Source organism: Girardinichthys multiradiatus, chromosome 14, assembly GCF_021462225.1.
Source record: "Girardinichthys multiradiatus isolate DD_20200921_A chromosome 14, DD_fGirMul_XY1, whole genome shotgun sequence".
Classification (NCBI taxonomy): Eukaryota; Metazoa; Chordata; class Actinopteri; order Cyprinodontiformes; family Goodeidae; genus Girardinichthys; species Girardinichthys multiradiatus.
The window spans coordinates 21,080,666-21,107,203 of NC_061807.1; the positions used below are offsets into that span (position 1 = coordinate 21,080,666).

Sequence of the window (26,538 nt, forward strand, 5' to 3'; positions counted from 1 at the left end):
CCTCACAGCAGCAGACATTTAGACCCATTTCTTTCTGTTTCTGAAGTACCCTGCTTCTAAAAAAGGATTGAGACATGTAAATAAAGGGGACCAAAGACCCTTCAGCCCGTCAAAGCAGTCGAACAAAAGATCTTAGCTTAAACACTGTCATTACCCGATGCCTCAACCTTTTATTTTTCTTACCGGAATGACACGACAGATGCTATTTAGGCTTGTAAAGTCCAAAAATACATTTTAGGGGGGGTTGATTTTGAAACCTGCAGGTGGGATCTTTGAACAAGTGATCCCACAGAGTACATCCATCAGTAAGAGCAACATTTGTAACATGAGGACGTAGCTTAGCTATGCACTGCCAGTCGCACTGAATGTGAACTATTCATGCCTTGAGGGATTACACACTGTATGTTCTGACTTTGGGGGGTGTCGCCGCTGCTCTCAGGGCACTGCGGGGTGGTCAAAGTTCACCAGGGGACTTCCAGGGTCTCCCCTCCAAATTTCAAAGCTTCACATGTTGACAAATGTCAGTGGGGAAGTTTTAAAATTCACTTAGGATGATAGTTTAACTCAGATGTGTCTGGATATCTGACCCCTCTTCCTATCAGAAATTGTAGAGCTCATTTAAATTGGAACTTTTTGCTGATTTTAATCATGGTTTATACATTTTTATTCAGTTTTTTCAGAACCATTTTAAAAGCTTTTCTTCTTCATTCCAAAACCGGTTTTAATGTGTGTTTGGGGTCAATGTCTTGCACCAAACTGTGTCCAGGTCCACTCAGCTGCTAAATAATTTGAAGTTAGTCCTCTTTCTTTATTATTCTATTAGCTTTATGCAATAAAAGAGTTAAACAGTCCCTAGCATGATGCCGCCACCACCATGCTTGAAAATTGTTCCACTGTTCTAAGGTTTGAAAGCATCACTTTGACTCCTTCAAAAATGTGTCTTGTGATTGTTTCCAAATAGCTCAGTCCTGGTGTCCTCTGATCATAAAAACCTTACTTCAGATGCATTTGGCTTGTTCAGGAGGGCTCAGTTTCGTAGCAAACATCTGTTTCCTGGTTGGTTCCCTCCCGGTCCATTTTAATGCTAAACCGGCTTAAGATCAAAATGTCCAATGTCCACACTCAGAAGACCATCCCAGAAGCTTAATGTTAGCCTGCTCTATTCATTCTAAAATTAGTTTTGACGTGAGGTTGGGATCCTTGTCCTACTATGTCCAAATCCGTTGTGTGATGCACCAGTACAGCTCATAGCAAAACATTTTCTCATCATGATGCTACCACCACCATGTTTGACAATCGGTACAGTGTTTGATAGTTCCAAGGCCGCGTCTTAACTCTTCTGAACCTCCTTTTTGCTGTCAACCAGTTTGAATAAACCCTGCTATTTCTGATAAGTTGAGTGGCCAAATATCCAGCCAGAATTAGGACAGCAGATTGGTATCAAAAGGTGTGTGTCTGAGGCACATCTCTCATTAATGGGCATTTAACCAAGTATCAGTAGGCATGTATGCACATACTGGAGCCTTTATTTATAATTTTGAAGTGATATGTTGTGTAATCATTACACCCTAAACAAATAAGAGTTCAAGGAAATAATTTAAGCCCCCAAATAAATCACCTTCCTGCATATGAGAGTATGGAAACTTCTCAATTCTCACTTTAGCAGCAGTTCAGGTAGCTCATACCATACATACCTTTTTTTTGTCTCGCAGTAGGCAGTAAGGCAGAGAGCATTTTTTAGATACATTGTTATTACAGTGGCCCTGGATAGCTTCTGAGCTGACAGGCCAATCTTGATACATTACCACTGTGGGCAAAGCTTCAAAGAACATCACCTCATTTAGTTTTATGGAGGATCAAAAGGACAAAGAGATGCTGGCTTCAGCCATTACTTATGAAATTAACAAAAAAAAAAAAAAAAAAATAACTTAAAGGAGGAAGCTGACCATCTTGAGGTAATTTTAAAATGATATTAAAATGGAGAAAAGAAAAGTGAGTTCACTCACTAAAATCTATTTGGGTCTCTGTTCAGACCTAATTTGAAATTACATCAAAACTATGGGTTGAAAAATTGAAACTACAGCATAAGAACACTGCAAAGGCAGAAAGTAGGAAGGCTTCATTCCTTTAAGTTGGTCTCGGTTTACAAGCAGCCTGATTCAGATACTCTTCCTGACCTTAAATGGTACAGGACTGGCAGTGCCACAGACCGAACTTAAAAGACTAAAGCAACTCTTGCTTGAAACCTAATATAAAGCCCTAAAAAATAGGCGCAGCCCTTAGTTTGTTTTCAGTTCAGTTCCAGCTGAAACACCCAAATCTCTGCATTGGTACTATGTTGCGGGAGCAGGTGCAGAAAAACAATCCTTCCTTGTATCATTTTTACGAGAAGGAAGTGAAGTTGTGCAAGTATTAAAGAAAGTCAAGAATTGCCAACTTTGGTGCCTCACTGACAGGATATAGTTATGACTTTAAAACTCACTCTGGATTCTAAAGTGTTACCTTATCTTTTCCTACCATTCTTAGATAGATTCAGTCATATAAGTCTCTTCCCATCATAGCATCCGATGACCCAGACTTTCTTGTAATCTTTTAATGTGGTCTTGATCAGTTTTTCTTCAGACTTTGGCAGCACAAGAAACTTTCTAAACACAGCTGGTTGACTGTGGCTCAGTGGGTAGAGTAGTTGTTTTGCAATCTGAAAGGTGGGGATTGGATTCCTGCTTCCTCCTGTCACACGTCAATGTGCCCCTGAGCAAGGCACTTACTCCGGTCTGCGTATCAGTGTATGTGTGTGTGTGTGCGTTTGTGAGTGCAATTGGGTGAATGTGGTTCTAGTGTAAAGCGCTTTGAGTGGCCGGTATGACTAGAAAAGTGCCATATAAATTTAATCCATTTACCATTTAAAGAAAAACTTTAAACATTGTATTAAAGCCTGGAGAACCATTGATCAAGACCACTTGAAAAAAAAAAAAAAAAAAGGTGAACCTTTTTAAATAAACTTTGGATAAACGTTTTGTTGTATACACAGTTCTTTGCAAAACTATAAAAACGTGGTATTGCTTACATTCTGTTGCTTCAATGTAATTTATTGGGAGTTTATTTGACATACCAAGGCCAAATAACCTTGAAGTGAAATGTAAATAAATACACAGTTTTAAAACATAAAAATATGATAAGGGTGGTGTACATTTGTTTTCGCACCCCCAGCTCTCTTACTCTTAAACCCCTTCAGTCTTCTCATTGTTAATTAGCAATCTAAGTTAAAATCCAGCTGTTCTGTGAAGGCCTCAGAGGTTTGTTAGAGAACATTTGTGAGCAAACAGCTGAACTTGAGCTGTTTTGGCAAAGATAAATGGGCCAATGACTTGCAGCTGTAGTTTCAGAGAAAGATTGTTCTGCAAATAAGTATTATATTAATAATGTGTGGCCCCGTCAGGGTCCTGACTTGAATCTGATGGAGTATTTGTGGAGGAAGCTGAAGATTAGGGTAATGGCACAGAGGCCTTCCAGCCTCAAAGACTTGGGACTCATTTACCAAGATAATAGTCAAAATACCAAATATTTTCTTTGAATATAGAGAATGTGTAACACATTTTAACATGCTATTTATTTTAATATAATGCAAATAAAAACTGCACAGACAAGTGGCAGAAAAGAGTCCAGCCATCAGAGCCATCCATTAAGATGACTGGCAGCTTAAACACATTAGTGGAAAAGAAAAGGATCCTTTCAAGTTTGCACAGCACGTCAGGCGCGTAACGGAGCGTGTTTCTTTAAGAATGTAAGGTGGGTGAGCCCCTCTCCCTGACGCACGCCTGGCATGCAAACATAAATTTAGCAGCAACGTGTTTGCTGTTAAGGGGAACCAAATATCTGGAAACGTCCGTGGAGAGTCATGTCGTCTCCGTCCTGTCTTGGCTGACTTTCACCTTTTCCTCCTCCGCTTGGGAACCGGAGCCGGAGCTCAGCAGAGCAGAGCAGAGCGGAGCGGAGAGGACCGGACCGCTTTCTGGTTCTGAACAGAGAGCGGGCACATTCAGAGGCGTCACTCAGCAGTTTGAAATTACTCTGAGTCTGTTTGCGGCCGAGATGATGACTTGCAACAGTTTGTGGACGGCTGGACTGCTTCTCCTCGCGGTGTGCGTGAAGGTAAACCCGCAACGCTTTCTTCAGATTCATGCCTCAGTCATGATCGAGACGGAGGTGCGTCATTTCAGCTTGACAGGATTTATTTCAAACACGCAGAAATAAAGCAAGGCCCACCTGTTGCTTTAGAGCAGTTTTTTACAGGAAAACATCACTTGTGCTTTTTATCACAGTAAAAAAAATAAAAAATAAAATTTATTATCTAATACGCATTTATATCTAAAGATTAAGAGTCATATTGTGATGACGGGTACTGAACCTTCAGTCCTTCAAGTCAAGATCAGTATTTCACATTTCATGCTGAAATAGATTGTTTTCCACTCCAATGGATCTCATCATCTTCAGATAAAGCAGAAGGTCCAAGGCTGTTGCTGTGAATGACTAAGGTTAGTCTGGAAAGATAATAGATCAAATATATTTTATCGTGTACATTTCCAGCAAGTACACAAAAAAGTGGAATACATGGTCAGAAACAAAATCATCAGCAATTAAATACTTACGCAAATTATTGCATAATGATCTTTGAGGGTTCATGCTGTAGAGGTTGACTGATTAAGCCAATCCTGATGCAGATATTTTGAAATCAACTCGATGGACAGACATGAAACTCATTTGTTTGCTTGTTTTGGTACCAATAAATACAGTGCCCACCAATCACTGGTAACCATTCTGTTATACTTTGTACAACCCTCTTTTGCCAATAAGATAACACTTGCCTTTTACAACATTTCACAAGATTGTAGCGTACACAGAGAGGGATCATTGACTGTTCCTCTTTGCATCTCTCTAGTCCTGGGTCTTGTTTTCTCTTCTCTTTCTCAATCTTAGTCTCATTTGACCAAAGCACTCTGTTTCCAGTTCAAGTCCCAGTAGATTTTAGCAAACTGCACATTTACTGTTGTGTTGGTAGGACAGATAAGACTTTTTCCCCAGTGTTTCTCATGGAGAAATGTCTAACGGAGACTTGTTGACTACTACTCTTTGCTGGGACCCTTGATATTCTCTTTTACCTCCGCTACCATCCTCCTCACTGATCCTGTCGGCTAGATAAACTCGGGTCCTCATCCAGCTTTGTTTGTCACAGTTCCAGCTGTTTACATACAAGCTTGAGCAAGAAGCTATTTTCTTGCTGACATTTGTGACTTAAAAAGATCAATGCAAATCAGCTTTATTTGAACGGCATGTTGTTTAATCTTTCCCATTTTGAAGATTGGCTGGGAGAAATGGACTTCCATGTCATGTCTAATATCTTAAGGGTATACAGGAAGCATTGAATTACTAATTAAACATTCCTAGATATTCGAAACAACGTAAAAAAGGAAAGTATAAATCATAAAAACATTTCAGTTACATGGTCTTCAAGCATTGTTGCTGTGCAGCAAGAAGGTCTTGGTTTTGAATACCAGCCTGGGGTCTTTCTGCATAGAGTTTGCATGTTCTCTGCTTGCATGTGTGGGTTCCCTCAGGGTACTCTGGCTTCCTCCCACAGTCCAAAAACATAACTGTTAATTGGTTAATTGGTCTCTCTAAAATTGCCCTTAGCTGTGAGTGTGTGGTTGTTTGTCTTGTGGGTCTCATTCCCACTTAGCAGATAGAGGCGATGGATGGATGGATGGATAGATGGATGGATACATCGTTAGGGATCCAAGAGGTGCAAATAATTTAGGAGGGAACTGTATAAAAGCTTAATTTTCATACCTATTACACTTAGGTTAGTCTAGAAAAAAAGAACACATAATGATTTTTAGTACATTAACCCTCTGACTTTATTTAGATAAGTACACATTCTTACCTGTGCGACATCTCTTTGAAGGCTTGCTATAAATATAGTTCAAAGCTATATTTGTCTGTAAAAGTTGCACATGTCCAGTGTAATAACATCACGTTGCTGCTCTTAGATCAACCTCCTATTTAACTGGCTCAGTATTTGGAGCTGATGCCATTGCGATTATTGAACGAATGGCAAAAATCAGCCTAATTCACCAGCTGATCGGTCAATTAGCCTACATGCCTATTGGATGTCATCTAAAACTCAACTACAGCTGAGGAGTTTGAAGCAGGACACAAAGCAGTTTGTTTGGTACACACTACAGGCAAATTTTAGACCTCAAACAGAATGGTTGGACGGGGGGCCACTGTCGTCATGTGTAAATGAGCACAACAGGTGCAAACAGCATTTCAAGGTGATATAGACTTTAGACACCCTGGAAGCTGCGGTCCAGTTGGACACTGGGTGACAGAAGGTGAGCTGAGGCTTTGCAAACCTTTCTGGGTCGTTTTGTAAAATTGTCATGTAGAAAACATTTTTTTCCAACGAGGAGTTTTATGTAACACTGATGGATATACCTTGTGAATGATTATTTTGTGCTTAATAATGTTTTTTTTTTTTTTTTCGTGCTAGAGGCCTTTATTTTTTGACAGTAGGTAGACAGGAAAGAGGGGTAGAAAGAGGGGGAGACATTTGGCAAATGTCGCCAGGTCCAAGACTCGAACCCGGGACGGCTGCTTCAAGGACTGTAGCCTCCGTATATGGTCGCGCGCTTTAACCCCTACACCATCAGCGCCGCGCCTTCAGCCGCTCATTGCAAAGCTCCAAATGTCTGAAGTAATGCTGCTATCAGGCTGACTTCTGCCCGACAACTAGTGCTCCTAACTGGAAAATGACTCCGTAGCTTTTACCCTCAAGTGGTCAACAGATGACTGTCGTTCCCATCTGTGCGAGGAGTGAGCATGCAGCATGAGTCAGCACACATCAGTGTGCTGCCTCAGGATGGGGGTGGAACATAAGGGTGAAGGGGTCGACAAGTGCCGCCTCTGAACATCTCTGCTCTTCATTGGTCTTCTCCTTTCATCCGGCTAAAGTCTTGGCATTACAGAATAGCAAAAGAAGGAGACTGTATCGAAGTGTGGCTCCTGAAAGTTTTGCCTGTGTTTTTTGTTTGTGCGGGGGCCAAATTGCCCATGCCTTCATCCCTATTTGGAATAGACTTTCTTTTGTGGTTGCCATAACAATGTGCCTCAAGCAGTTCTTGGACGGTTCTGTTGCTCATACTTGTTTCTCTGACATACAGAATGTAGAGAGGTAGAACCTTCTGGAAACCCCTATTTTGAAATGTGGCATTTTGTGCAAAAAACTGAGGCCACGAATCTTTAGTAGCTTTGTTCTTACAGTTTTAAATTAAAATGCCAATTATAGATACATGGCTCTAATATCAGCATGCGACCTTGATGCTGACTCTTAAAATCCTGTTGTTTGTTGTGTGTTTTGGGTATAACTTGAAAGGTATTGATTTGTTTTGAAAGATTTGTTTGAACTTTTTCAAACTATTTAATGACGAAGTGACAAACCTCCATGCATTTTATTGGGATTTTATAACAGACCAACCAAAAGTAGTGCATAAATGTGAAGTGAAAGGGAAATTATGCAATTTAAAACAAATAAATGCAAATAATTAAAAAAAAACTGGTATACATTTATATTAAGCTCCCTTTATTTGGATTCCCTGAAAAAACTAGGTGTGGCAGAAAACTAGCACTCCACGTCACCCTGAACACACCATCCCTGTGGTGAAACATGGTGGTGGGAGCATCATGCTGTGAGATGCTTTTCTTTGGCAACCTTTTCTTTGCTTTTACTTTTCAACCTTGCATTTGTATAAAAAAGTTTGAAAACTAAGGATAATTTAATAGTCGACATATTAATCAATGAGCAAATTGATGGTTAGTCACATAGCACAACAGTTGAGGCCAAAATTATTCATATTCCTGGTAGATTTAGGTTTAAAGTAATTTTGTCATGATCCACTGGTGTTTGTGTTTAGGTTTTCATTTGCGGCTGTTTTCTGATTGTTTTTAAGTTCTGTATTATCATCATCTGGGTTTATTACCCTGTGTTCTTTATTATGGTTAGGTAATGTCTTATTAGTTCATTTCTTTGTGGTTAGCTTCTAACTTATTCTTGTGTTCTTGTGACTGTTCATTTTAGTTTGTTCTCCAGTGTTAGGGTTGTTCTCATTTGTGTTTAGTCAAGCTGCCGTTGTGTTTTCTGTGTTAATTAGTCTCCTTCCCTCAGTTCCCCTGCTCAATGCTCTCTTCTCACTTCTGTTCCACATTCCCCTGATTAAGCTCACCTGGTGGCAATGTCATTTTCCACCCTTCTCTCAGTATATAAGCTCCCTGGTTTTCACTGTTGTTTACTGGTTCCTTCCGTTAAGTTACCCATGCTCCATGTCCTGTTGTCCTCTTTTTGTAAGTTTTTCAGTTATCCTTTCACTAAATCTGTTGCCCCACTGAGCATTAACCTTTGTCTGCTGGATATTAGTCCTCATTTTTCACAAAAGCTGACAAATCTTTTAAATATACAAGCATTTTTCTTCTGAGTTCAAGTATTATTAAGAATTTGTGGTGGCCCGTCAGGATCCTGACTTGAATCTGATGGAGAATTTGTGGATGAAGCAAAAAATTAGGGTAATGGCAAGGAGGCCTTCCAACCTCAAAGACTTAAAACTAATCTCTAAAAATAATGGTTAAAATACCAGATCTGAAAAGCTAGTGAATTACATAGTGAATGGTTTTTCACATGATGGACATAATTCAGTCTTGTTTGAAGCATATGGCTGCCATGCTCACTTCACCACATGCTTTTTTGCTATCAACATCACTGGAATTCAAAAGGAAATTAGCCACAAAAGCAACAGATTTTAATGTTTATTCAAAGATACGATCCCTCTCTGCCTGTTAATCCATCTGAGCATATTGAAGTGTGGAGGATTGGGAAGCTTTGGGTTCTAATGGCAGGCTTAAGTGGGGTCAGAGTGTGGAAATGGTCCCGAGAGAGACAGTCCGTCAGCAAGAACATCTCTTGTTCTCTAAAACTCGCTCTAGATTGCCTGATCATAAAGACCGCAAACGATCCAATTAGTTTTTATGAGTGGCTTTGTTGTGAAGGCAAGTGGAGTGGGAAGTGAATTAATTTTGAGAGGGTTTAGGGAAGTAAAGGAAAAAGGCTCTATGGAACATCTGGCCGGTGATGGATGAAGCAAGCTTTTGGAGTGTGTTAACAAGCCTGAGTGTTTTCAGTTACACAGCAAAAGTTTTCAAACTCATCTCATTGTTTCCATCTGGGCTTAATCCATGGAGTGAGACTAAGGATTTGTCGAATATGGACGTCTACGGACATCTTTGTGCTTGCAATTCTATTCCTCATCCAAGCGCAAAATTAACTGAGTTTAAACTTCAAAAGTAACCCAAGAATTTCTTGATTTTATATGGTAGACTCTCATGGCTCTTGGCGAAGTGGTATTTCTTCCTTTGTGTGCCACACAGGTGTGCCAACATGCTGCTCTGTCCAACTGTAAATGCAGAAAGCAGACATGGACCTCTGTAAAGAGAAGCCAAGTTGCTTCACAAGGCTCTCAGTGGGCCAGTGAAGGAAAAGTCCTGCAGAACAGAACAGCTGACACAACTCTGTCTTCTGAAAATCTTCTCAAAATTGCGTTGTGTAACATTTTTATTTCTCTAAAAGACCCATAATGCTAGTTCCAACTAAAGTCATACAAAACCTGGTGTTTTTGTCTTTCAGTTCCAGAGGCCTGTTTTTTTTGCATGTATCAAAATCATCTGGCATTTGGTTAAAGTTTATTTGGTTTTGTTTTTTCTTGTGTGAATTAGAAAATCGGTGCAGCTCACATTTTTTTCTAGGATAATGGTGTCAGTTGACATTTATAGCAGCATTCCCCCGTCCCATTTAGCTTTGTAATGGTTCCCAAAGATGTGAAGCTTGATTTTAGTTTTTTTTTTAAGCTGGCTGGTCCATACACTTTTACATACATTAACTTAGTTTTCTTTTCTTTTTAGAATTGCTTTCTAAGCTGTATGACTTGGGTCAAACATTTAGGGTTTCCTTCCACAAGCTTTCCACAAAGGTTTGCCAGAACTTTGGCCCATTCTTCCTGACAGAGCTGGTGTAACTAAGCCAGGTTTCTATGGGGCTGAGAGGATGGATTTGTGATGGTCACGCCAAAACATTCATTTTATTGTCCTTAATCTACCTTGCAACCAATTTGGCTTTATGCGTAAGGTCTCTGTTTGTTTGGAAGACCCATTTGGATGTAAACTTTAACTTCCTTGCAGAGATGTTCCACATGAGTCTATCTTCATGATGCCATGTAGTTTGTGAAGTGCAGTCCTTCCTGTAGCAAATCTCCTCCACAACATGATTCTGCCATCCCCGTAAATAACAGTTTGGATGAGGTTCTCAGGGTCCCTCTATTTCCCTCTCCACTTGTAACAATGTCGTAATTAAGCAAACACTTCAGTTGTATTTTCATTAGATCATAGAAATTGTCTCCAAAAAATAAGATCTTCATCCCTGAGTGCATTTACAAACTGTAATCTGACTTTTTATGTTTTTAAAAAATGGTTTTTCTCTCTTTGAGTGGCCTTTCGACCTATGTCAAAGACACTATCTTACAAGCCTCACCTTACCTGCCTTACCTTTGTCCTCGGATTGATATACACATTTTTGCATCCGAACACTCTCTAAGACACAGAATGTGTTTCTTTAGCTAATAAAAACAGTTGTGGTAATCCTACCTGATCTAAAATGGGAAACGTTTTGTTTAATTTTTTTTAAGTGGGAAAGAAAAAGGTTATACATATTTTTGCAGTGCATAAAATTGTACTTGACCTGTCAGTGGGGAGGTTTAGTTTTACAAGATCAGATATCTTCTTGTGCTTTATATCCAGTATGAGTCAACCAGTACAACCTAGAAGAGAATACTTGGATAATGTTTTTTGCTCGCTGCTGACTGTGATTTATAGCAGTTAGGTTTTGGGAGTTGGTATACTTAATGAAATCCACAGGGGCTACATTTTTCTAACAGAGCTATTGCACGGGTCATCTTAAAATGCTTTCATTTTTTCTTCTTCCATTTACTGGTAAATAGAAATAGTTATTGCATTGCTGTAATTTAGCAAGAACATTGAAAAACACTTTGAAATATGGATGTGTTGCTTTAGCACTGGGAGCTGGTAAACAAAGTGTTCCAGATGAATGTTTGTTCAATGTGGAAACAACATTTAGATATCGCTGCCTCCCTTCTGAAGTCGTGCAGAAATAATATTGTTGTTTATCTTTCCATCACTTGGTGTTGAACTCGAATAACACACTGCGACTCAGTGCCCAGAGTGGCCTGTGCCAGTAAATGGCATAACTTACTGGAGTAGGGTTGCAGTTCTTTGCCAGAGAGTAAACAGGAGGCCCTGGTACTTCAGTGTCGAAATGCATCTAAAGTTTTTGTGGTTTCAGTGTTTTATCAAGGAAATCTGCTTTACTGTGATGCATCCTTTAAATCATTCTGCTGTCACGCATTTCTAAATAGCTGCCAGCAGATGGCAACGTTATTGTGAAGGCACCTTTTGTCTCCAGCTCTGCTGCTCCAACGTCCATCACAGAATTGGCTCAAGTGTTTTGCAGGTGGCTTCCCTGTGTCCCTGCTCAGCTCCCTATCAAGCCCTCGCCAAAGTATTTGTTCCTTCATCATGAGGTTTATTTGTTATTGTTGAGTTTGAAAGCCAAGCCTCTGGCGTCCTCTTCCTCTCATGAAACATCCTGGGCTCCTTCTGCATTGAGCCTTTGTGCCTTCCATCATCGTGACTGAGAGCAGTTGATTTTATCCTGTTGTGTATTCTGGGGCTTCAGTTTAAACTTCATCTGTAGGAGCCAGGGCCCTCCGTGCTTCATGTGGCTTGCACATTTTTCATGCACAGCTAATCTGGAAAGCTGCAGAACCCTGGAGCTGAGAAGATCTGCCTCGATGTGATCACATTCATCTGTTTGCTCTGTTCAGCTCCGGCCTTGACCTCAGGCACCATCCTGTGGTGGTGTTAGAAGCCGGGAGTGCTGTAGAGCGGTGCTAACGAGAAGGGAGATGCAACATTGGGCTCTCTTGAGGCTCCTAATTAGAGGGGAGGTTTTTGGTGTCTAAATGTTGAAGATGGACTGACGTGGAGAGGTAGCGGTCAAACTGACACTACAAAGGTAAACACAGGACACATGATGATAGCGACAATCTAATGTCAATGTTAGAGTCAGCACCTTTAACAAATACAGTACAAACCAAAAGGTGGCTACTTTGAATAAACTAGAATATAAGACATATTTTCAGTTGTTTCAGACTTTTTTGTTCAGTATATAATTCCACATGTGTTAATTCATAGTTTTGATGCCTTCATTGTGAAGCTACAAAATTCATAGTCATGAAAATAAAGACAACTCTTTGAATGAGAAGGTGTGTCCAAACTTTTGGTCTGTACTGTATATAGAACTATGCTATGGCCTAAAATCACGTTGCCATTGGTATTTCCATAATTCCCTTTTTAAAAGTTTCCTTTTAAGCAAGCCTTTTCCAGTGTAATCCAAGGGCCAGTTTTAAATGGGTTCTTTTAGGCTCTTTGTTACCAGCAACTTTTCACAAAGACACAGATTGTTTCAGTTTCTTTATTTGAATCTATCAAAAATATTGATACATAAAATTGTGTTTTAGCGCCAAGAATATAATTTCCAAAGACATATTAGCTGAAAATCTGGAATATAACAGGGATCAGAATCACAGGTAAAGGACCTAAACCATTATTTTTCTTATGGGTTGTTTTTGGGTACGAAAAGGAAGAAAGTTGGGATGAAATGGCAATAAGTGGGTACAAAATGATTCAGACAAGTTTATTAAGCAGCAGTAAGACTGGGGGAAGAGTCAAATTCACCCAGAGCCCCACTTAACTCTGAAATATGAATCACTTAGGCATTAAAAACTTTCCTAAACTCAATGATTTACAACTTGGCAAATAAACAGTTTTAAATTAGATGTTTAAGGCATTTTCTTACCAGCTGTCTGTCACCTAGATTAAGATTGTTCCAGTTTCTTATGTTGAATATATATAAAGAAAATACTATAAATAACAAATTTTATAGTTAAAGTAGATAATCAACATAATGATGATGGATCTCACAGGTCCTGTTTCCGGTGTTTGCTGGATTTTCCCCCCCTGTTTCTTGGGCCCGGTCCACACAATTGCCAATGTTTTACAACTTGTCCACATGCAGAGCTTAAACTTTAAAATGTTTCTGACTTTGGGAAACAAAGCACAAGGGAATTACTACTTTGTTTTAGCCATTTAATGTTTACCTTACAGCCACTGTTCTGGGATGAGCATTTTAGTGGTCATCTGGCAGGAGATGTTTTCTAAAATGGAGGAAAAAATATGTTTATAAAATAAACTGAATTTTGTATTAGTGTGATAAACACATTGCTTTTGGATGCTGTTCACCTGCTCCACATGGCCAGGTTTCTAATTTTTATGGCCATTATATTATGGTTGAGTTCAATAACTGTGCATAAAATTTGTAAAAGGTCCAAGACCAGCAATGGCTTGAAAGACATTCAGAAAGTACAAGAAAGCAAGAAAAGCTGCTTGTTTTTGCAAATGAGCTAATTCAATTCAGTCACAACAAATGTCGTTCAGTTTAGGCCAAATTGAATTCTAATCATCCAACCATATCGTAAAATTAAAATCCAATGTATTTTAATTAATTTGATAATTTATTGCTAGTTGGTAAAAAGTTATTCGGCCGAGATTCCTCATCCTGACCAAGCATGTGGCGACAGTGAAGAAGAACCACTTCCTTTTAACAGGAAGATACCTTCAGCAGAACCAGGCTCTGAATGAGCCACCTGGTGCTGCAACCAGCTGGTGGTTTAGAAGACAGGAAGGAGACGTGTACAAATTCCAGAAGCATTGAGCAAGGTGTACTTTCTATTAACAGAAAAATAAATACAGAAAAGTGGTCAGTATGTCCTTCAACAACCTAAAAATATAAAAGATCAAAAACATAAAAATCTGTCACAGACATGGAAATATGAATTAGAGGAGTTCCACTTCGGCAAGTACAAGCAAGTGGAATATTAATGGAGTGATAATAATTTGTGTTTAGGTTAAAGCAATAAAATAAACAAATACAAAAGACAAACAGATGTCTGGATGACTTAAAAAAAGGAACAAAATCAATGGAGTGAGAAGTGAAGTTCACAGTCCAAGAAAGACCATTGACATAAAATAGGGAAGTAAAACTGAAATATTCATGTGCTTCTCCCTGGACAAATCAGAAATGCAGTAATTCCAGATCCACTCCCTGGTCGACAGGCATGACAAACAAATAAAAAGACATTTATCTCATTTGCTGATCTCATTCCTTTGGGAGAAGGAGGTTGCACATGAGTGTGAGAACAGTTAGCTGTAAAAGAAATAACGGATGGACCACTAAATCTGCTGGAAACATGACCGAGGGAGGTCCCTGCCGCAGCGCTGCTCCCTGAAAGGTTCTCCACGAACCGGCTCAGCCGAATGTTTGTGGAGCTAATGATGCTTCCTGGGGTTCCCACATCTGTTTCCCTCCACGGCCACATGTGCTTTGAGTAAACGCTGGGCGGCTACAACCAAACAACAGGGCTTCGGTTACAAATGAGATGCTGTTAGGATTACAGCGCATACGTCCACAGAAGCAGACTGATGCACATGTAATCATGCAAAGGTGTGCCATTCTTTTTTTTTTTTGGAGAAGTGGATGGAGTTGAGATCCATGTTATTTGACAATATACTCATTGCACAGTAAATATATTTCACAAATAAATATGAAAACACTGGCCAGTTCTTGGTGGAAGACAATCCCTTGGAGGAATCTGATGGGGGAGGGGGAACCAAAGTCTCTACCATACAACGACCTTTCATTCCTGAGTACCTGTGCATTTATTTAGTATTTTATGAGGCATGTATGTAGTGTTCAAATCAAAGTAAGTATTTCACATTTGCAGCTTTTATTTTGTGAAAAATAGAATAAAAGAGATTAAATGAAATACGTTTTTGTTTGTGAAAGAAAAATCTTAGGCACCCTTTGTAGTAATTGGATCAAACTTACACTGGCTTAGACAGCCAAAAAGCAACAAGAAGCTTAAAGCAGTATGTTGACATTTCATTAAATTCATATTTTCCAAGATTAAGGCCAGAAGATTAATAACTGTCTCATCCTAAATATGAGTAATCTGCTAATTAGTGTAGCTTCATGTGTCTTTTATGACGATTACGTAAACACGTTGTAATTATTAGATTAGTGGGCTTTAGGGTAAGTTTTATCAAGCCTTGTTATGTTTGGCAAGAGCCAGTCATGCTGATATTGGGCTGCCTCCTTTATCAAAGTTTAGTAACCTGTGGATTTAGCACACATACAGTACAGACCAAAAGTTTGGACACACCTTCTCATTCAAAGAGTTTTCTTTATTTTCATGACTATGAATATTGTAGCTTCACACTGAAGGCATCAAAACTATGAATTAACACATGTGGAATTATATACTGAACATAAAAGTGTGAAACAACTGAAAATATGTCTTATATTCTAGGTTCTTCAAAGTAACCATCTTTTTCTTTGATTACTGCTACACACACTCTTGGTATTCTGTTGATGAGCTTCAAGAGGAAGTCACCGGAAATGGTTTTCACTTCGAAAGGTGTGCCCTGTCAGGTTCAATAAGTGGGATTTCATGCCTTATAAATGGGGTTGGGACCATCAGTTGTGTTGTGCAGGAGGTGGATACAGTACACAGCTGATAGTCCTACTGAATAGACTGTTAGAATTTGTATTATGACAAGAAAAAAGCAGCTAAGTAAAGAAAAACGAGTGGCCATCATTACTTTAAGAAATGAAGGTCAATTGGTAAAACTTTGAAAGTGTCCCCAAGTGCAGTCGCAACAACCATCAAGCGCTACAAAGAAACTGGCTCATATGAGGACCGCCCCAGGAAAGGAAGACCAAGAGTCACCTCTGCTGCGGACGATAAGTTCATCCGAGTCACCAGCCTCAGAAATCGCAGGTTAACAACAGCTCAGATTAGAGAACAAGTCAATGCCACAAAGAGTTCTAGCAGCAGACACATCTCTAGAACAACTGTTAAGAGGAGACTGTGTGAATCAGGCCTTCATGGTAAAATAGCTGCTAGGAAACCACTGCTGAGGACAGGCAACAAGCAGAAGAGACTTGTTTGGGATAAAGAACACAAGGAATGGACATTAGACCAGTGGAAATCTGTCCTTTGGTCTGATGAGTCCAAGTTTGAGATCTTTGGTTCCAACCACTGTGTCTTTGTGCGGCGCAGAAGAGGTGAACGGATGGACTCTACATGCCTGGTTCCCACCGTGAAGCATGGAGGAGGAGGTGTGATGGTGTGGGGGTGCTTTGCTGGTGACACTGTTAGGGATTTATTCAAAATTGAAGGCATACTGAACCAGCATGGCTACCACAGCATCTTGCAGCGGCATGCTATTCCATCCGGTTTGTGTTTAGTTGGACCATCATTTATTTTTCAACAGGACAATGACCCCAAACACACCTCCAGGCTGTGTAAGGGCTATTTGATCAAGAAGGAGAGTGATGGGGTGCTGCGCCAGATGGCCTGGCCTCCACAGTCACCGGACCTGTACCCAATCGAGATGATTTGGGGTGACTGCAGAGTGAAAGCAAAAGGGCCAATAAGTGCTAAGCATCTCTGGGAACTCCTTCAAGACTGTTGGAAAACCATTTCAGGTGACTACCTCTTGAAGCTCATCAACAGAATACCAAGAGTGTGTGGAGCAGTAATCAAAGCAAAAGGTGGCTACTTTTAAGAACCTAGAATATAAGACATATTTTCAGTTGTTTCACACTTTTTTGCTCAGTATATAATTACACATGTGTTAATTCATAGTTTTGATGCCTTCAGTGTGAAGCTACAATATTCATAGTTGGTAGCACTGTTGCCTTGCAGCAAGAAGGTCCTGGGTTCAATTCCCGGCCTTGGGTCTTTCTGCATGGAGTTTGCATGTTCTCCCCGTGCATGCGTGGGTTCTCACCGGGTACTCCGGCTTCCTCCCACAGTCCAAAGACATGCCTGTTAGGTTAATTGGTCACTCTAAATTGACCTTAGGTGTATGAATGAGTGTGTGCATGTTTGTTTGTGTGTTGCCCTGCGATGGACGGGCGACCTGTCCAGGGTGTACCCCGCCTCTCGCCCATAGACTGCTGGAGATAGGCACCAGCTCCCCCGCGACCCACTATGGAATAAGCGGTAGGAAATGACTGACTGACTGACTGACTGAAAATAAAGGAAACTCTTTGAATGAGAAGGTGTGTCCAAACGTTTGGTCTGTACTGTAAACCCTCCTGGGACGTTAATTGGATCTGTGTGCTTTAATTAGCTGATAATAACATTGAGCTTTTTGGCAACCAACACAGTCTGATTTGAAACCAAGGGTGAATATGTGAAAAGCCACCTAGTGCCCATTGTAAAGTATGGTGGAGGACCTGTGATGCTGTTTGCCAACAACCCTGTGAGTCTTCATTTCAGTGTGTAGCATGATGAACTCTTTAAATATCTATAAAGATTTTAAATTAAAACGAATCTGCCAGTGAAATGAAAATGGGTTCATTATTGGTTCTTTCAACAGGATAATGATCTAAAATACACCAAATCAATCAAATGGAAAATGTGGGGTGAGCTGAAGAGAAGAGGATAACAGCGGACCCAGGACTCTGGATTCTAGGGAGATTGAACAAAGATGCCTGTCTGGTACAACCTGGTGAAATGTTAGAGGAGAAGGCTAAGTGCTGTCCTGTTGGCAAAAGGGAGTTTGAAAAGTTTAAAATGTATTAACAGCATGGGAAGCACTAATTGTACCAGTTATGATGTCATTGAAAACAATAATTTAATGCCCCATCGAACCCATTTACTTAGATTGAACTGAGATTAAAGGGTTTGGTTCTCTGTTTTTCAGTGTGAAATTGTGCTGCTGCAATAAAAATGTAAAAACCTCACACATAGTAAGTAGGAAGTAAAATTTTACTTAAGTAGCACCTTTCAAGATATAGATCACAAAGTGCTGTACAATGTCCATTCCTTGTGTTCTTTAGCCTAAACAAGTCTCTTCTGCTTGTTGCCTGTCCTCAGCAGTGGTTTCCTAGCAGCTATTTTACCATGAAGGCCTGATTCACACAGTCTCCTCTTAACAGTTGTTCTAGAGATGTGTCTCCTGCTAGAACTCTGTGTGGCATTGACCTGTTCTCTAATTTGAGCTGCTGTTAACTTGCGATTTCTGAGGCTGGTGACTCGGATGAACTTATCGTCCGCAGCAGAGGTGACACTTGGTCTTCCTTTCCTGGGGCTATCCTCATGTGAGCCAGTTTCTTTGTAGCGCTTGATGGTTTTTGCGACTGCACTTGGGGACACTTTCAAAGTTTTACCAATTGTTCGGACTGACTGACCTTCATTTCTTAAAGTAATGATGGCCACTCGTTTTTCTTCACTTAGCTGCTTTTTTCTTGCTGTACAAAGGAAAGACTAAAAACATTAATCAAAGACCAAATTTAAAAGTTCTGAGGTGTGTGCCAGTGCTTGACACTACACTGGTTCAAAGTCTGTTAGCAGTGCTTTTTACAACCTGCAGATAATTCAAGGATGGTTTGTTCAAGCAAATGAATAATGAGTTACAATAATCCAAAAAAACAAATAAACTCCTGATTAACAATTTCCAGTTCTGACCATGAAACAATATGACTTGACCTGGCAATACTTCTAAAGTTACACCCTGGACCTTTGAGTGGTGGTATCCTTTCTCCAGAAGCAGATCTGAACTATGAGTGAACTTGACTGCAAACTCTAAACGACCTTCATTCAGATCTCGATGTCTTTACGTGGCCCATACAATCCTGCTGTCGTTGTGTGTTTAAAGGGATTGATGTTTGAACCCTGAGAGAAATTTCTGCTATGACAAAAATGCACCCCTAGGTCACAGTTGTTTTCAGTCCCTCCACTTGGCTTGGTGTTACATTCAAAGTGTCACTGGGGAATTCCACCCCAGCATACCTCTATAGTGATTACATCATCCACAGTGAGGGTAGTGAGGGCACATGCCCGTACGCAGCCCCGCATGCACCTGGCTTGTTGGAAACACGCTGAGGTCCAAATCCCTCTACTCTCCCTGGCTGCCTGATGGCAAAGAAGCAGATGAAAAAATGTTTTAGCTGATGTGAGCATGAGCTACATCATTGCTGGAGCTGTTGGGACTTAATTGACCAGGTACCATCGGAATATAAAAGAGATCAGAACAACACAATCTAAAAGAATTGCACAAATATCAGATAATTTCAGATGAAAACTAAGAGAAGATAGACTGCCAGGACAAAGATACCTGTAGAAGTAATGTCTTTCATTCTTGTTGCTGGCTTTGGAACAAGCAGTCCTGGAAATACTCTCTGGAAAGACATTATGCATTTAAAGACTTATTTGAATGTATACATCAGTAAACTTGTCTTATGAAAGAAGGAAAATGGACGGCATCTGAATTGCTTTACAAAAGTGTACAGAATCCCTTTCTTACTGTTAAAAATATTGGGTTTTAGAGCCCTTAAAACCTGGAACTAACCAGCATTTCCTGGATAAATGTTTAGTAAGGATAGAAGGTTTTTGTTTGGCTAGTGGATCTACTTTATCTGTTGAAATCAGATATTTACATACACTAAAAAGACACTACACTATAACTACACAGTACAGCGTGACAGTGCGAGCTGTTTAGTAAACAAAGTTGAGCTAATAGTTTCTACCATGTTACAATTGAGCTTTAGCGTTAGCATTAGCAGGTGTTGGACCATTTGTTTGCTGAATATTGAACCATTTGCACGTTGCTGGACACCACTATGCCCTTTTCAACGTCATCGGCCATTTTGTACTGCAGGATAGCCTGTTCCTACAAATCCCGGCGGGCACCGCGTCTGATATGACGGGGCGTCCCAAGTCTGACGTCACAAGACACTTTATAGGAAGGCGCCCATTTTGAGGGCTCGCCTTCAGCTGGAGACCGTGACACGGTTACCAACATCTGAAGCATCATCTGGAGAAGAGTCCCGAGTGGATTTCATTCGTTGGCCAACTACAAATTCATAAAAGAGGTTTCTGGAATAAGAAGGCCAGAAATTTCACTTTGCTGATTGAAGACGTGAGCTTAACACGTAACCAAAAAACCCACGGAGTTTCAAGGAGACGAATCGCCACCTTGTTTTGGTTCTAGTCGACTGCTGATGGTCAGTTCATATTTTTCCTTTTTGCCAAGGAGGACAAAGGACGAAGATTGACCGCTTTTCCTGAAGTTAACTGTGGACGCACATTAACTTCCAACTTTCCCTTTCCTCTCTCTCATCTCTGCTCAGAAGGAAGACTTCAACAAAGTAAAACACTTCCTTTTATTATTTTTTTAAAATTTCTTTATTAGGAATAGCTTGGGCAGGGTAGAGGAAATTGTAGTGCGATTAGAGTCACCTTTTAGAGTCTAATGTGTTCTGAATTGTATGTGCATGCCATTGTTTTGAAGCTTGCTGGTACTTTCGGAGACCGCCGTGTCTCGCAAGTGTGTCTTTACCGTGCGAACACCTGTGCGTAGGTGCGCTGTGTAACTGGACTGTTATAATAACCTCATGGTGAAATTCACCATTTTCTTTGTTTTCAACCTTACTGCTTACTAGCTTGCCGCCAAAAGTTTTATAACTCTTTGTCTGCTCACCTCGCCCAGCGTTGGGGGAGGTTTTATGACTGAGTATAACTGAGTTACAGTTTGGGCTATGCCCCCAACCTCCACTCACCACCACATCCCTTTGTCATATTATCATTTTTGCCATAACTGCTGGTTCGATCCCATACTGCTGTTTTGCTTTATTTTGTTTAGTTAGATATTTTACCCCTTCTGTGTAGAACTTTGCACGTTTGAGTAGGTGAGGATTATTAAATCGGAAGAGCGAGTGTATCAGGGCTGTGATTTAATAAATATTCACATAGTTGGTAACTGAAGGCGTTTTGTGTTTATTTTGTGCAAGAGTGATTTGTCAGTCAAGATAAGGTAAAGGTTCCCCACGTTTCGGCAGAAACGGTCGATTAAACAGTGACATCTCTGGTAATAGTTATTAATTATTACTGAGTATTCAACGGTTGTAATTATCAAAGACGTTGAGCCACAATTACAACACCAGAAGACATCTCTGGTCTCGATTCATAAATGAGGATTTTGGTTAAGAAATTAATTTGGTCAAATTATGATTTTTAATTATAATTATTGATAAAGATTAATTAATCAATAATCATAATTCCAACACAGGGCTTTAGAGTTAGCATTAGCGTGGCTTTTGTGTTAGCAGTCAGAATAAACAACTATCATCTTGCCTGCTTATAAGAACTTTGCAGAAACATATTTTGGGGGGATAGCGAGAGAATAGGAAGACGTAACACATCCAAACCAGTTGAAGCCCATGTTGCAGGAGTACAGTGACTCCTTACCAGTTATCAACTTTAAAAAACAGTGCTAGTCCTGACAGCCTAGGCCTAGGTAGAGAGGATCGAGGCCTGCTCTGTCCCAAACAATTTAAAGCACAATAAAGCAAAGGCATTGAAATAAACCATATTTTAATTGTTTAATTCTAATTAATTAATTATCTCTGCCCAGACATAACCTCCTACTGTGACTGTTCTGATGAACAGTGGAGCATGTTGGGTTCAGCATGTCCAATGGGACAGTTAGGGTTGGTGGCCGCTTTTGGTTTAGTGGCGACCGGATGGCCGAGACTGGTGCACATGTTCAGCGCATGGACCTGTGGTTTCTATGCCATCATCTCTCAGGTCAATGAAGGGAAAAATGGCTTTGTCAAAGTATTTAGAGATTGTATCTTCTTGGAGAATCTATGCTCAGACTAATATCTGCAGAAACTCAGACAGCCAGGTTCAATTGGCTAGTCTTGTTTTTTGCCCGGGTTCGGTCACCAGATCAAAAAAAACAGTTGACCGTACTTTACTACCAAGTCTCTTCTTAGGAGATGCAGCCTTTTACTCGGCCAGCGAGATCAAGATGCTCACGTGTGGTGTTCCCACCCTGCACTGTCACAGAAAAGGAAGAATGCTGCTCTGTGCAGACTTTTATACCTCTACGATGTCATGGGGAATCCAGGTGTGTGGTAACCCCTCCTTCCTAGAAGCACATCATGAAATGTGTTAATACTGTGCATTCTAGAGGTCTGTTTTGGTCTCTGGTCATGCAAGTTAATTCCTGTTCTCCATATGGTGGGTCCCTTTTTTAAACTGTATAATTTAGGTCAAACATTTTGGGTATGCTTCTATAAGCTTCTCTCAATAGGTTGCTGGAATTTTGAACCAATCCAGCGGACAGAACTGCTGTAACTGGGTCAGGTTTGTTGGCCGCCTTTGTTGGACACATCTTTTAAGCTGTCCTAACACCTGAAATGAACTGGGCTGAGCTTGTTAAATTTGTAGGAAGATGGAATGTGGGAGTGGGTTGTCTAATTATGATTGGCAAGGAGAGAAAGCAACAATTTTTTAAGCTGAGAGATTTAAGCAGACTTTTCACATGTTGTGTTTCCTACTGTCAACAGCCAATTACTGACGAAAGGTGTGTGAGTATAAAAAAAAGAACGTTAGCTGTCACTAATTGGCAGGAGGGTGCACCAGGAATGTGGGTGACTGCGGATCTCTACTACACAAACTGCTCCATCAACAGAGGAGAAAGCCATTATTATGGGCAAATTACATGAGCAAGAGGGAACTCAGTCTGTGCCAAATATGTGTAGCCTGTAGACGTTTATGAAGGTAAAAGTCATTGTGATAGAATGATGGGGAAAATAACAGCTCGTTACAGCAGCCTAATTACTTCCCCTTTTCACAAGTTGGAGAAATTTCCTGAAGAGGCATTGTAGTGTCAGAAAAATGCTATGCTCAACAATTTGTCATTTTTCTCGAAATAGATCTGACCCACATACAGAAGAACACTCCGGAGAGAAAGAATAAATAAGATAATGTTTTTATTGTGTCTCAAACAATCAGGAAACAAGAAAGGACTAATCAGCAACTGTACGAGAAGAGGGGAAGAGAACTGGTGAGAACAAGGAACTAAATGATACTGAGCTAAAGACGAAGAATTCTTATAATCAAGAGAACAGCTCACTAGAAAGGTGTGGTCAGATTGCCAGGAGTTGAGGGATTCGGGATCCAGGTTGTGTACGAGCTTGGAGCAGACAGGAATGAGTCTGGTGTGCAGATGTTTACGTTGGAGGGTGGACAGGGTACGCTTACGGCTTGATCCAGGAGACGAAAGTAGCAGGAAACTGACAGCTTGATGCGAATCCAAACGAAGACAGGAGATGGGAAATTAAGTCCTCAAAACGTAGGTACTCTTGGTTATCCAGAAAACTTCCAGACACGTAGTAAGTGCTTAGCGAAGTAAATCCAAAGTTCAGTTTCAATCTGCGAAGGAGCATAAACAAAGTTACATGAGGTCGAAGAACAAAGCATAGACTTAGTGTTTGGCTGAGCTTGTTACCACTGAGGACGAAACCCTCTGGTGTCGAAGTGCTGGCTGCCTCCTGCTTAAGTACTCCTCAAAGTAATCAGTGGAATAAGTCGCACCTGTCACCCAGCACACCTGAGAACTCCAGCACCATCTGAAAACATTGAGCACATGAAGCAAGCACAAAAACACAAACACAACCTAGATCCTGACACAATTTGAATCAACCACACCTTATACAGCCAGTCTTTTCAGTTCTATTATTTGCAGCTGACTTTATTCCCATAGACATTTATTTTATCCAATTTGACTATGAACATAAAAACAAATGCCAATGGTGTGTTATTAAATGTGCCATTCTTTTCGAGTTGTGGTGTGATGTAGGATCAAAATGCAGAACAGAGATAGGCAAGATACCCAGACGGGGAAGTTTAACAAAAGTCACAGTCACAAAGAAAACAGGACTGGGAAGGCCAACAGAAAACCATGTAGGACTGGACTGCAAACAGTCATCAACAACAATTGGATCTGACAAAGACTGGATGCACAGTGAAAGTATAAATAAAGAAAAGGGTAATTACCAGGACAAGGATTATTTGATTAGTACATTCTAGAGAGAAACTAAATGCTAAACCGATCATAATACAGGTCCTTCTCAAAAAATTAGCATATTGTGATAAAGTTCATTATTTTCCATAATGTAATGATGAAAATTTAACATTCATATATTTTAGATTCATTGCACACTAACTGAAATATTTCAGGTCTTTTATTGTCTTAATACGGATGATTTTGGCATACAGCTCATGAAAACCCAAAATTCCTATCTCACAAAATTAGCATATTTCATCCGACCAATAAAAGAAAAGTGTTTTTAATACAAACAACGTCAACCTTCAAATAATCATGTACAGTTATACACTCAATACTTGGTCAGGAATCCTTTTGCAGAAATGACTGCTTCAATGCGGCGTGGCATGGAGGCAATCAACCTGTGGCACTGCTGAGGTCTTATGGAGGCCCAGGATGCTTCGATAGCGGCCTTTAGCTCATCCAGAGTGTTGGGTCTTGAGTCTCTCAACGTTCTCTTCACAATATCCCACAGATTCTCTATGGGGTTCAGGTCAGGAGAGTTGGCAGGCCAATTGAGCACAGTGATACCATGGTCAGTAAACCATTTACCAGTGGTTTTGGCACTGTGAGCAGGTGCCAGGTCGTGCTGAAAAACAAAATCTTCATCTCCATAAAGCTTTTCAGCAGATGGAAGCATGAAGTGCTCCAAAATCTCCTGATATCTAGCTGCATTGACCCTGCCCTTGATAAAACACAGTGAACCAACACCAGCAGCTGACACGGCATCCCAGACCATCACTGACTGTGGGTACTTGACACTGGACTTCTGGCATTTTGGCATTTCCTTCTCCCCAGTCTTCCTCCAGACTCTGGCACCTTGATTTCCGAATGACATGCAGAATTTGCTTTCATCCGAAAAAAGTACTTTGGACCACTGAGCAACAGTCCAGTGCTGCTTCTCTGTAGCCCAGGTCTGGGGAATGCGGCACCTGTAGCCCATTTCTTGCACACGCCTGTACACGGTGGCTCTGGATGTTTCTACTCCAGACTCAGTCCACTGCTTCCGCAGGTCCCCCAAGGTCTGGAATCAGCCCTTCTCCACAATCTTCCTCAGGGTCCGGTCACCTCTTCTCGTTGTGCTGCGTTTTCTGCCACACTTTTTCCTTCCCACAGAATTCCCACTGAGGTGCCTTGATACAGCACTCTGGGAACAGCCTATTTGTTCAGAAATTTGTTTCTGTGTCTTACCCTCTTGCTTGAGGGTGTCAATAGTGGCCTTCTGGACAGCAGTCAGGTCGGCAGTCTTACCCATGATTGGGGTTTTGAGTGATAAACCAGGCTGGGAGTTTTAAAGGCCTCAGGAATCTTTTGCAGGTGTTTAGAGTTAACTCGTTGATTCAGATGATTAGGTTCATAGCTCGTTTAGAGACCCTTTTAATAATATGCTAATTTTGTGAGATAGGAATTTTGGGTTTTCATGAGCTGTATGCCAAAATCATCTGTATTAAGACAATAAAAGACCTGAAATATTTCAGTTAGTGTGCAATGAATCTAAAATATATGAATGTTAAATTTTCATCATGATATTATGGAAAGTAATAAACTTTATCACAATATGCTAATTTTTTGAGAAGGACCTGTAGAAACAGAGAAACACAGGGATAAATGTGGATATAACTAATAGGGGTGTAAAGGTAAACTACATACCAGTTCAAGTACATACAGAAACTTGGTTCTAAAGTCATGGTAAACTTCGATCAAGAGAAACAATTTATGGTTCACTTTATTCAGCAGTGAACCAAATAATTTTCAAGTTTTATCTTTTAGAACAAAGAGTAGTTAGTAAAGAACTGACTGGAGATTTGATTTGATTATTTTCAATTAATAAAGAATAATCTGGTATAGCCATAACCTGAAATTGGTCAGGGTTGATATTTAGGATTTTTTTGAAGACTGTGCTGATATTTGACAGTAAAAAAATATTTACATCATTTTGTTGTTTTAATATATAGACAATCCAGTTGACCAGTTGTCCCTGAATGCATCTTAAAAGTTTCACTGTTGGGATATTCACTCTTGTCAGAGGGGATCCTGGCAACAGCAGCATTTTAGCCTGGTTAAATGCTACTACAGGGAGCAGTATTTTGACCTCAGCAGGCTTTTTTGGATGGTGATTGAAATGTCATAAAATAACGTATTGAAAGATAATTATGAAATTTTCATGTGATAATTTAGGACTAAGTACAAATATTACAGGTTTGGAAAGCTAACCTACAGTGATATAGAGCTATTGGTGTCTCAGATGTGGATTTGATGAGAAAAGTTTAAATTTGACTTGAACTTGACTTGTAAACTACAAGTCTACTTCATTTTCTGTTGGATTCAAAACTTTTT

At 40.2% G+C, this 26,538-nt stretch overlaps 1 protein-coding gene across 3 annotated transcripts in view; it reads left to right on the forward strand.

Annotated features, from left to right (window-relative positions):
* The first annotated feature begins 3,804 nt into the window (after positions 1-3,804).
* Positions 3,805-26,538, forward strand: part of adamtsl3 (ADAMTS-like 3) — a 155,580-nt gene continuing 132,846 nt past the window's right edge. Inside the window, exon 1 of one of the 3 annotated variants that reach the window (XM_047386231.1) lies at positions 3,805-4,152. In XM_047386231.1, the coding sequence (XP_047242187.1) occupies positions 4,093-4,152 (60 nt within the window). In that variant the 5' untranslated portion in view covers positions 3,805-4,092. The remainder of the gene's footprint in view (positions 4,153-26,538) is intronic. The other 2 variants (XM_047386230.1, XM_047386234.1) reach the window with 2 other exon arrangements.